General features: G+C 43.6%; 1 protein-coding gene across 4 annotated transcripts in view; it reads left to right on the plus strand.

Moving 5' to 3' along the window:
* SKAP1 (src kinase associated phosphoprotein 1) overlaps window positions 1-12,329 on the plus strand; it is a 430,073-nt gene that overhangs the window by 1,490 nt on the left and 416,254 nt on the right. For all 4 annotated transcript variants that reach the window (XR_008849179.1, XM_056547763.1, XM_056547765.1 and 1 more), the window contains exon 2: window positions 4,648-4,753. Coding sequence is in view for 3 of the 4 variants with exons in the window: in XM_056547763.1 (XP_056403738.1) it covers window positions 4,648-4,753 (106 nt within the window). In the remaining variant the exon portion in view is untranslated. The remainder of the gene's footprint in view (window positions 1-4,647; window positions 4,754-12,329) is intronic.

The following is a 12,329-nucleotide window of genomic DNA, read 5'->3' on the forward strand; positions in this document are numbered from 1 at the left end:
GGAGCACAGTGCTCTCTGCTGACATCTCTGTCCATTTTAGGAACTGTCCAGAGCAGCATATGTTTGGTATGGGGATTTTCTCCTACTCTGGACAGTTCTTAAAATGGACAGAGATGTCAGCAGAGAGCACTATGGTCATGATGTCAGGAGAGGGCTCTGTGTTCCAAAAAGAAAACCATTTCCTCTGTAGTATTCAGCAGCTAATAAGTACTGGAAGGATTAAGATTTTTTAATAGAAGTAATTTTCAAATCTGTTAAACTTTCTGGCACCAGTTGATTTAAAAAAAAAAGTTTTCCTCGGGAGTACCCCTTTAACAAACACACGGTTACCCTGCTGCAGCCCTGTGTGTGCCAACGTGACTGTAACACATGGGCCCGCCTCCAAACCTTACTGCATACACAGGGCCGCCATGGGATAGCCGTGTGTTTGTGTGTATGCTCATAGCAATTTGTGCACTGTATTTCCTGCTGTCCGGCAGATTTCTCTGTATTTATCTGCATTCATACACTGGCTCTGCTGAAGATTTGAAGTTGTAAAACACAATTTAACATTTTAGATTTTACAAGGATTCTTTAGTATTTTTTATTAGCATGTCAATAAAGTGATTGCTTTGTGAAATCCGCAACTGAAGATTTAACAACTTTAAATCTGCAGTGGATCTGGTTTGTGTGAATGCAGCCTTAGGGCTCGAGCGGCTTTTGTTTCAAACTCGCAACGTGTTTCTCTGTGCGAGTTTGAAAGGGCCGGGCTCTCCAGCTGGTTTTCAGCAGCAAAATCCCCTCTATAGACCCTGTTGAAGTCAGTGGGGTCCTCTGGGGATTTTCCACAGCGGAGATTCCGTTGCTGAAAATGAGCTGCGGACATCCCGCTAAGAGAACGAAATCTGCTAAAGTGAACGAGCCCATTAGGGTCTTACGTGCCATATTTTCTGCAGCTAAGTTTCCTTCCCATTAAAAAGGTAGGAAAATACACAGCAGCAGCGTTTGTGTGAACATAACATTGGGGTATGTTTCCACACTGCAAATTTGCACCTCACTGTTGAAGTAATTTGCGACAAACAAAGCATGTGGACATACCATTAGTGTGCATTTACACAAACCGGATCTACTACTGATTTGAAGTTGCGGATCTTCAATTTTACAAGAACGTTTTTTGTTTTTGTGCCTTGTAAAATCCGCAACTTCAAATCTGCAGTGGACCCGGTATATGTGAATACATCCTTAGGGTCTGTTCACACGAGCGGACCCACATCGTATTTTATGCTGCAGATCTGCTACTGAAGGACCCCTGCATGGTGGCTTTACATGTGCCTGCTCGGAGCGGCAATACACCGCTACGAGCAGACACACTGCGATGTGCAAGTTGCAGAGCGCATGCGCAGTATAGTCTCACATTTCGGCAGCTCTTGGCCTAGCTCATGGAGCAGGGGAAGCGGCCACAATGTGTGAGAGTACACTGCGCATGCACGGCAACTCGTACATGTGTCTGCTCGTAGTGGTGTATTGCCGCTCCAAGCAGGCACATGTAAAGCAACCATGCAGCGGTCCTTCACCGGCGGATCTGCAGTATAAAATACGCTGTGAGTCCACTCGTGTGAATGTACCCTTAGGCTATGTACACACTACAGAATTTCTGTGCAGAATTCTGCCTGGAAATTCTGCTTAATGTAGTGCACATGGAATTCAGCAAAACAGAAAACATGCATTCTGCTGTGTGAACAAAGCCTTAGGGTCTATTCACATGGGCGGAATTTCAATCTGCGAAATCCTGCCTGAAATGAAAGCCCATACACTTCTATGGGTTTCCGCACTCCCATCGACACTGTCGAATTTCCGCTTGCGGAATTCCGTCAATGGGAGAGCAGAAACCCATAGAAGTGTATGGGCTTTCATTTCAGGTGGAAATTCCACCCCTGTGAATAGACCGCCCGTGTAAATAGACCCTTAGGGGACCGCATCCTCATCGTACTTGACACCGTGGATGAGCTGCCGCCACACACACAGCGAGCTTTCTGCTATTGCCGTAGCTCTGTGTGTCCCCTTGTACCTGTGTATTTCTTGCTGGCAGTCATGAGCGGACACACAGAGCTATGGCAGCAGCAGAGAGATCGCACCTCCTTAACTCTGTGTGTGCCGGCAGCTCATCCGTGGCGTCAAATACGCTGCAAATGCGCTGCCGTGTGAGCGTACCCTAGGCTGGGTTATCACTTGACAGTTTTACTATGAAAATGGTCACTGTGGTTTTTGATCCAAAGCTAGAAGTGGATCCATAAGGAAGAAGTATAATCCTTTCTTTCTATTTTCTATTCTATTCCACAGGATAAGGGATAAGTATCTGATCTCAGGGGGTCCGTGCATGGGGATAGCCTGGGTGCCGGCCAGGAGTTTGCAGGGGGTCCCAGCAGTCAGACCCTCTGTGATGAGACACTTCTTCCCTATCCTGTAATATGTTGTAAAGTACCGGAGTTCCCCTTTAAGGGTATGTTCTTACAGGGCAGGTAGGTTGCAGATTATTCTTTGTGGTTTTGCCTGTGGAAAATACAAAGCATATTACAGTGGCAGCAAAATGGATAACATTTTTAGAACTCTTTTTAACTCTGCACATAAATTAACCTGTTGTACAGATTTAGGGTACGTTCCCACACGGCGTATTTTGCTGCGTATTTGGTGCTGCGTATTTTCCTACCCATTGACTTCAACAGAGAAAATAAAATACGCAGCAGCAAATACGCAGCAAATACGCAGCAAATACGCCGTGTGGGAATGTACCCTTAAAATGCACTGTGGGAATTTATCAATGCTGGTAGAGGTGAATGATTTTTCAAAATCTTTATTTTATGTGCTGTAGGGATGTAAGAAAAAATCGATTTGCGCGATTATCGCGATTTTTTGTTCCGCGATACTGAATCGATTTTAAAATCCTGAGAATCGATTTTTTTTATAAATTATTATAATTAACATTTACTGTATTTCACTCACTGAGTCACAGTCCTATTTGTCTGTCTTATTTTTTTTATAACACTTAAAAACTCCTGACCACTAGTTGGCAGTGTACCTGTTATCAGCTCTGTCCCACTCGCAGGCTGCTACCGCGAGACTACAGACTCAGAACAAACAGGAAGGAGAACGTACGCACTCACAGGACAACTCTCGCGGGGTCTTGTTCTTTCTCAGCTAGAATAAGTTTCCCCAAGCTTTTATTAGGGAATATCGCGATATATCGTGATATATCGCCAACATGACAATATCGCGATATATTGCGATATATCGAATCGCCACCCTGGTATCGCGATTCAAATCGCCAAATTATTGGCGATTCACACCCCTAATGTGCTGGTAATGTGTAGATGTGCCAAATCGTTGTATGGCATATGATAAATATGGTGCTACAGGGATGTGGAAATCCCATCGCCCAGGACATCTAGTTTGGGTGGATGAGTTTTTCATACATTTAGCCCTGCTTCGGGCAAGCAGGGCCAAACTGACTTCCCCCTCTAATTATAAGACGCTGGTGCTCAGGGTGTAAGGAGCATCATGTAGTACAGTGTTTCCCAACCAGGGTGGCTGTCCAGGCACGCTGGGAGTTGTAGTTTTGCAACACCTGGAGGCACCCTGGTTGGGAAACACTGATGTAGTACATTAGTTTGTATTAGTTTGCCTGTTGTTTTTTTTTTTTTTTAAAGATTTATGATTTCATTGCTTTTCATTCAGCTTTTTATATCTTTTATTGTCTGGGATGATGTGCATTTTTTCTTGTGCATGAATCTTTTCTTGTGTGTTGTGTTTTCAGTACAAGTAATATTGTGTAGATCCTCTCCACTGTCAGCTCAGTAAGTCATTATAGATCTGTGTAAATGGGAAACTCCGAGTCCGACACTGCTTAACAAAATCACAGGGTTGCCTAGAGCAAACACAGGTGGGTAAAATGAAAGCCAAAAGTCCTATAGGTGCTCAGCCTTCCAGACATAAAAAAGCAATCCAAATCAGCAAACAAAGAAATAATTGATAGGTGGCACTCACCAGGGAAATGGCTTCAAATCTCCTTTATTGTGCGATCATAAGGTACAATGATAGATAAACCATCAAGGGCAGAGACACCAGGAATCCCAGCGAGGTGGTCACAGCTGTATCGTACTTCCGTAGACCATGTCTGTCCTTGATGTTTTATCTGACACTGTACCTTATGATCGCACAATAAAGAAGATTTGAAGCCATTTCCCTGGTGAGTGCACCTTTCAATTATTTCTTTGTTTGCTCATTATAGATCTGTATTGTAACCTGTAGTGGAGTCTGAGAACCAAAATATTGGTCAGTGCTCACAGCATTGCTAGAAGTAATTTAGCAGTCCTTGCAATACAGTATATCGGACAGTTTCTTTTGAATACACTTCTGGCTTTTACTAAAAAAAAACTGAATGAAAAAACTGCTACACAAAAACCTCCTAAGGAACGGTTTAGCCAAATGTAAGAGTGCATGGCCACCATAGGATCAAATGGACTGGGCCACTAAGCTTCCTATTGTGTTTAATAAAAATTTGGTTAGTTAGTGGATTTTTTTTAACAAAATTATTTCTATAAAATAGAAATTCCTCACAAATTAACTTTTGAATATTTGAGGACCTGAAATGTTTCTTTTTTTACATTCTAGTTTCAGAATCCTTTCTTGCCACCTGTCTTCAGCATGAGCCTGTGAGCAGCAAAGCAAGAGAAGTTGGAGAAGAAATACTGCAGGATTTTGGGATACTTCGAAATAGGTACAGCTGCTTACAGCCGCTATTTTTGTTTATGCTTACTAGATGCAGAGCAACGTGAAAGAGGATTGGTGTAAATGACATAAAATGTACAATTCTAGCAGGATATTTTATTGTCAGAATGTTAAAGGAAATCTGTCACTCATTTCTCCTGCACTAACCAGAGGTACTGACTGGTAGTACGTGTGACACTGATTAAAATGATACCTGCCATGCCTGAATTCATTCGAGAGGTATCTTTATTTTCCTGAATATTTAAATGAGCAACTTTGTGTGCGTGCGGGGTTACAATCGCGGCCTTAGGCATGGTGACATAAAACTACAACTCTCAGCATGCCCGGCTGCCTGGGCTTGGAAGGAGTTGTAGTTTTGTGTTGGGTAGTAGGTACTAAGAGTGGGGAATGAAGTGCATATTAACCTCTTGGGGACACAGGGTGTATGCATACTCGCCAGGTGGTGACCGGGATGCCTGCTGAAATAATTCAGCAGGCATCCCGTGACAACTCCTGGGGGGGGGGGGGGGTCCTGAGACATTCAAGGTCAATCGGGTCCCTGGGGACCTGGAAAAAAAGGGTGATATGTGACGGCACCTATCACCATTTAGTAGCAGGAGTGAAGTGGCAATGGTGCCACCTCATGATCGTCCTGATTCGTCGTCCGTTAGGGGCAGACAAATCAGGACTCCTGCTGTGGGGATGTCCCTAATGGCACCCGCTCCGCCCCTCTTCCGGAGGGCGGGTGCCATGGAGTTAATACCTGAGTGGGGGCCCCCGATCCCCGCCATCGGTGGTGGGAACAGGGCCCCAGGAGCGGACTCAGCTGCAGGCAGAAGGATCCGGCGTGCGCAGCAGCATCTGGTAAACTGGCCTCCTGCTGTTGCTTAGCAACAACTGCTGGCATGCACAAAAGGGCATGTTGGGAGTCATTATGCAACTGCAGAAGGCACAACTACAACTCCCAACATGCCCTTTGGTAGTTTGTGCATGCTGGGGGTTGTAGTTGTGCAACAGCTGGAGGCACATTTTTTCTATGAAAAAGTGTGCCTCCAGCTGTTTCATAACTAAAAACCCCAGCACGCACTGACAGCCAAAGGGCATGCTGGAAGTTGCTGTAGTGTGCCTCCAGCTGTTGCATAACTGCCAGCATTCCCTTCGGCTGTAAGTGAATGCTGAGAGTTGCAGTTTTGCAACAGCTGGATGCACACTGGTTGCGAAACACTGAGCTAAGTAACAAACTCCCAGTGTTTCACAACCAGTGTGCCCCCAGCTGTTGCATAACTACTGCCCCCAGCATGCACGAGCAGCCAAAATGGCATGCTGGGAGTTTTAGTAGTATGCCTCCAGGCACACTGGTTGCAAAACACTGGGTTTGTTACCTAACTCAGTGTTTCGCAACCAGTGTGCCTACAGCTGTTGCAAGCTACAACCCCCCCCCCCCCCATGTGTACAGGGTACATTCACACGGGCGGGGGTTTACAGTGAGTTTCACGCTGCAAATTTGAGCTGCGGCGAATTTTCCGCTGCAGCTCAAACTCCCAGTGGGAAACACGCTGTAAACCCCCCACCATGTGAATGTACCCTAAAAACTCTACAATACGCAAAATAAAAAGTAAAACACTACATATACACACTCCCCTACACATTTACCCCCCCCTAATAAAAATGAAAAACGACTGGTACGGCACTGTTTCCAAAACGGAGCCCCCAGCAACTCCCAGTATTGCTGGACAGCCATGGACGGTCTAGGCATGCTGGGAGTTTTGCAACAGCTGGAGGCACCCTGTGTGGGAAATACTGCCGTAGGGTAATTTTGGTAATTCTTGCATCCGGGTCCGTCCCTATGCAAATCCCTAATTCAGGCCTCAAATGCGCATGGTGCTCTCCCACTTTGGAGCTCTTTCGTATTTTAAGGCAACAGTTTAGGGCCACATATGGGGTATTTCCGTACTCAGGAGAAATAACAAATTTTGGTGGGCTTTTTCTCCTTTTACCCCTTATGAAAAGGTAAAGTTGGGGTCAAAACCAGCATGTTGTTGTAACAAAAAAAAATATTTTTTACACTAACATGCTGGTGTTGCCCCATACTTTTCATTTTTACAAAAGGTAAAAGGAAAAAAAAGACCCTCAAAATTTGTAACGAATTTTCTACTGAAATACCCCATATGTGGGCATAAAAGCCTCTGCGGGCGCACAACAGGGCTCAGGAGTGAGAGCGTACTATATACATTTGAGGCCTAAATTGGTGATTTACACAGGGGTGGCTGATTTTACAGCGGTTCTGACATAAAAGCAAAAAAATACTCACATGTGACCCCATTTTGGAAACTACTCCCCTCACAGAACGTAAGAAGGGGTATAGTGAGCCTTAACATCCCACGGGTGTTTGACAAATTTTTGTGAAATTTGGATGGGAAAATGAAGAAAAATGTATTTTTTTACTAAAATGCTGGTGTTACCCTAAATTTTTAATTTTTACAAGGGAAAATAGGAAAAAAGCCCCCCAAAATGTGTAACCCCATTTCTTCTAAGACCATACCCCATATGTGGATGTAAAGTGCTCTGCAGGCGCACTACAATTCTCAGTTGAGAAGAAGCGGCATTGGGCTTTTGGAGAGAAAATTTGTCTGGAATTGAATGCCACGTGTGTTTACGAAGCCCCCATGGGGCCAGAAAAATGGACCTCCCACTTGTGACACCATTTTGGAAGTTACACCCCTCACGTAATGTAATAAGGGGTACAATGAGCATTTACACATATACACCCCACAGTTGTCTGACAGATTTTTGAAGATTCATTTTCTCAGCCCACTCTTTCAAAGAGCTGTCAAACGCCAGTGGGGTGTAAATGCTCACTGCACCCCTTAAATTCTCTTAGGGGTGTAGTTTCCAAATTGGGGTCACATATGTGTAGGTGGGGTCCACTGTTCTGGCACCATGGGGGCTTTGTAAATGCTTCCATTCCAAACAAATTCTCTCTCTAAAAGCTCAATTACGCTCCTCCTCTTCTGAACTTTTGAAGTTTGCCAGCAGAGCACTTCATATCCACATATGGGGTATTTCCACACTCAAAAGAAATGGTGTTACATATTTTTGGGGCATTTTCTCCTATTACCCCTTGTAAAAGTGTAAAATTTGGGGGGAAAAAACAGCATTTTAGTGAAAAAATATTTTTTTTATTTACACATCCGAAAAGTCGTCAAATACCTGTGGGGTGTTAAGGCTCACTGTACCCCTTGTTACTTTCCTTGAGGGGTGTAGTTTCCAAAATAGTATGCCATGTGTCTTACAAATTTTGGGGGGGATTTCTATCCTTTTACCCCTTGTAAAAAAAAAAAAAAAATAATGGCTCTACAAGAACAGAGTGTAAAAATGAAGATTTTGAATTTTCTCCTTCACTTTGCTGCTATTCCTGTGAAACACCTAAAGGGTTAAAGGAAATCTGTCATCAGAATCACCCGCACTAAACCTGTTACACAGGCTTGTAGTGCGGGTGATCCTTATTAAAACGCTCCTTACCTGGTTAAAAATGGTTCAGCGGTTCTTAAGATATCTTTATTTTTATTTTTCTGTTATTCCCTGGCTTGGGACTCAGTGGGAGGTGTTATCATCTGGGACTCGGCCACACGTCATTCTAGCTGGGCGGAGCTGCCGCCCGGCTCAAGAATATTCATGAACTTATCCTCCTGGTCTAATTCTTCTTTCTCGGTCTGGTGGGGAGGGCCGCGCATGCGCCGCGTTCCGTACACCCGGAAGTGGCGTTTTCCCCCCGGCTTCACTCAAGCTGCGGCCCTATACAAGTAAGAAGACGGGCTGCATAAGTGAAAAGCCGGGGGTGGGAGGAAGGGAGGGACGGAGGGTGTATTTATTCACAAACAGACCGAGAAAGAAGAATTAGACCAGGAGGATAACTTCATGAATATTCATGAGCCGGGCAGCCTCTCCACCCAGCTAGAATGACATGTGGCCGAGTCCCAGATGATAACACCTCCCACTGAGTCCCAAGCCAGGGAATAACAGAAAACTAAAGATATAGATATCTGAAGAACCGCTGAACCATTTTTAACCAGGTAAGGAGCGTTTTAATCAGGATCACCCGTACTCTAAGCCTGTGTAACAGGTTTAGTGCGGGTGATTCTGATGACAGATTTCCTTTAACAAACTTTCTGAATGTCATTTTGAATACTTTGAGGGGTGCAGTTTTCTATAATGGGGTCATTTATAGGGTATTTCTCACAGAAAGGCCCCTCAAATCCACTTCAAACTTAACTGGTCCCTGAAATATTCGGATTTTGAATTTTTCATGAACATTTTGAAAATTGCTGCTATACTTTGAAGCCCCCTAATGTTTTCAAAAAGTAAAAAAAGTCAACTTTATGATGCCAACATAAAGTAGACATATTGTATATGTGAATAAATATATAATTTATTTGACATATCCATTTTCCTTACAAGCAGAAAGTTTCAAAGTTAGAAAAATGCTAATTTTTTAAAATTTTCATGAAATTTTGGGATTTCTCACCAAGTAAGGATGCAAGTAACGACGAAAATGTATCACTATGTTAAAGTAGAATATGTCACGAAAAAACAATCTCGGAATCAGAATAAGAGGTAAAAGCATCCCAGAGTTATTAAAGGGTACCTCTCATCAAATAAACTTTTGATATATTTTAGATTAATGAATGTTGAATAACTTTCCAATAGCATGTTAATGAAAAATATGCTTCTTTCTATTGTATTTTTCCAGATCAGTCCTGTCAGCAAGCATTTCTGACTCATGCTGGAGTCCTAAACACTCAGAGCTGCCAGCCTGCTTTGTTCACAGCCAAACAGGCTGTGAACAAAGCAGGCTGGCAGATCTGAGTGTTCTCCTTTGTGAACAAAGCAGACTGGCAGCCCGTAGTGTTTAGGACTCCAGCATGAGACTGAAATGCTTGCTGCCAGGACTGGTAGGGAGACCCCTAGTGGTCATTTCTTCAAGTGGAAAATTAAATAGAAAGAAGCATATTTTTTAATAACATGCAATTGTAAAGTTATTCTGCATACATTAATCTATAATATATCAAAAGTTTTTTTGATGAGAGGTACCCTTTAATGTATAAAGTGACAGTGGTCAGAATTGCAAAAAAGCAAGGACTCAGGGTTTTTCAGTTTTTGCACTTTCGTTTTTTCCTCCTTACCTTTTAAAAACCATAAGCCTTTCAATTTTCCACCTAAAAATCCATATTATGGCTTATTTTTTGCGTCACCAATTCTACTTTGCAGTGACATTAGTCATTTTACCCAAAAATGCACGGCGAAACGGAAAAAAAAATCATTGTGCGACAAAATCTAAGAAAAAATGCCATTTTGTAACTTTTGGGGGCTTCCGTTTCTATGCAGTGCATATTTCGGTAAAAATTACACCTTATCATTATTCTGTAGGTCCATACGGTTAAAATGATACCCTACTTATCTAGGTTTGATTTTGTCGCACTTCTGGAAAAAATCATAACTACATGCAGGAAAATTTATACGTTTAAAAATGTCATCTTCTGACCCCTATAACTTTTTTTTTTTCCACGTACAGGGCGGTATGGGGACTCATTTTTTGCGCCGTGATCTGAAGTTTTTATCGGTATGTTTTTTGTTTTGATCGGACTTTTTGATCACTTTTTATTCATTTTTTAATGGTATAAAAAGTGACCAAAAATGTGCTTTTTTTGACTTTGGAATTTTTTTGCGTGTACGCCATTGACCGTGCGGTTTAATTAACAATATATTTTTATAGTTCGGACATTTACGCACGCGGCGATACCACATATGTTTATTTTTATTTTTTTTTACACTGTTTTATTTTTTTTATGGGAAAAGGGGGGGGATTCAAACTTTTATTAGGGAAGGGGTTAAATGACCTTTATTAACACTTTTTTTTTGCAGTGTTATAGGTCCCATAGGGACCTATAACACTGCACACACTGATCTTTTACACAGATCACAGACATGTATTAACATGCCTGTGATCAGTGTTATCGGCGCTTGACTGCTTCTGCCTAGATCTCAGGCACAGAGCAGTCATTCGCCGATCGGACACGAAGGAGGCAGGTAAGGGCCCTCCCGGTGTCCTGCAAGCTGTTCGGGACGCCGCAATTTCACCGCGGCGGTCCCGAACAGCCCGACTGAGCAGCCGGGTCACTTTCACTTTCACTTTAGAAGCGGCGGTCAGCTTTGACCGCCGCTTCTAAAGCGTTAATACCGCACATCGCCGCGATCGGCGATGTGTGGTTTTAGCCGTGGGTCCCGGCCGTTGATGAGCGCCGGGACCGACGCGATATGATGTGGGATCGTGGCGCGATCCCGCTTCATATCGTGGGAGCCGGCGCAGGACGTAAATATACGTCCTGGATCATTAAGGGGTTAAAGGAAATCTGTCATCAGCATCACCTGCACTAAGCCTGTTACACAGGCTTGTAGTGCGGGTGATGCTGATTAAAACGTTATGTACCTAATTAAAAGCCGAGCAGTGGATGTTTAGAAATCTTTATATTTACTTACCTGTCAATCACAGGCTTGGGGCTCAGTTACGTCAGCGGGACTCGGGACTCAGCCGGCCATTGATGTAAAGTTACCTGTGATCTAAAGTTTTTACAAGTGCGCATGCGCGGCTTAACGCTAGCGTAAATCCGCGCATGTGCACTTGTAAAAACTTTAGATCACAGGAAGCTTTACATCAATGGCCGGCCGAGTCCCGCTTCCGAGTCCCGCTGATGTAACTGAGCCCCAAGCCTGTGATTGACAGGGAAGTAAATATAAAGATTTCTAAACATCCACTGCTCGGTTTTTAATAAGGTACATAGCGTTTTAATCGGCATCACCCGCACTACAAGCCTTTGTAACAGGCTTAGTGCGGGTGATGCTGATGACAGATTTTCTTTAAGGTGAAAATGGGCTGCTTCCCAAATGTTTAAGTTGGGCAGAGAGCTGAACGAGCAGCGCTGATAACCCTTGTAACCCTGCCCGAGCACCAACTGGCTCATTTAGATATTCAGAAAAATAAGAATATCGCCATAACGCAACAACAGAGTCGGACATGGTAGGCATCATTTTTATCCATGTCACCTGTCAGACAGTGCCGCTGGTTAGTGCGGGTGAAATTAGTGACAATTTCCTTTGCCCTCGAGACATTTGAAGCAATAAGCTGGCGTTGTATAGCCTTTTAATGCAGGTCAGTCCATTGCTTTTCTCAGCTTGCTAGTGGTATAATATGATAGCTTTTTCACTGCTGGCTGAGCTTTTTAGTGCACCAACAGGACACAGTACTGCAGGTGACAAGAGGTCAGCCCACTGATGAATGCTTTGCTTAGCTTGCTTTGAAATTCTGATGACTTTGTGAAGGATTTCTGGGATCATTAGTTCTTTCTCTATTTCAGCTTTTTCTCTCCAAAATGACATCTGCAATGCAGTGCAAAGGGCTTTATCACCCTCTTAAAGGGGTACTCCGGTGCTTACACATCTTATCCCCTATCCAAAGGATAGGGGATAAGATGCCTGATTGCGGGAGTCCCGCAGCTGGGGACGCCCGCGATCATGCACGCGGCACCCCG

This window comes from Hyla sarda, chromosome 12 (assembly GCF_029499605.1).
Source record: "Hyla sarda isolate aHylSar1 chromosome 12, aHylSar1.hap1, whole genome shotgun sequence".
Taxonomy (NCBI): Eukaryota; Metazoa; Chordata; class Amphibia; order Anura; family Hylidae; genus Hyla; species Hyla sarda.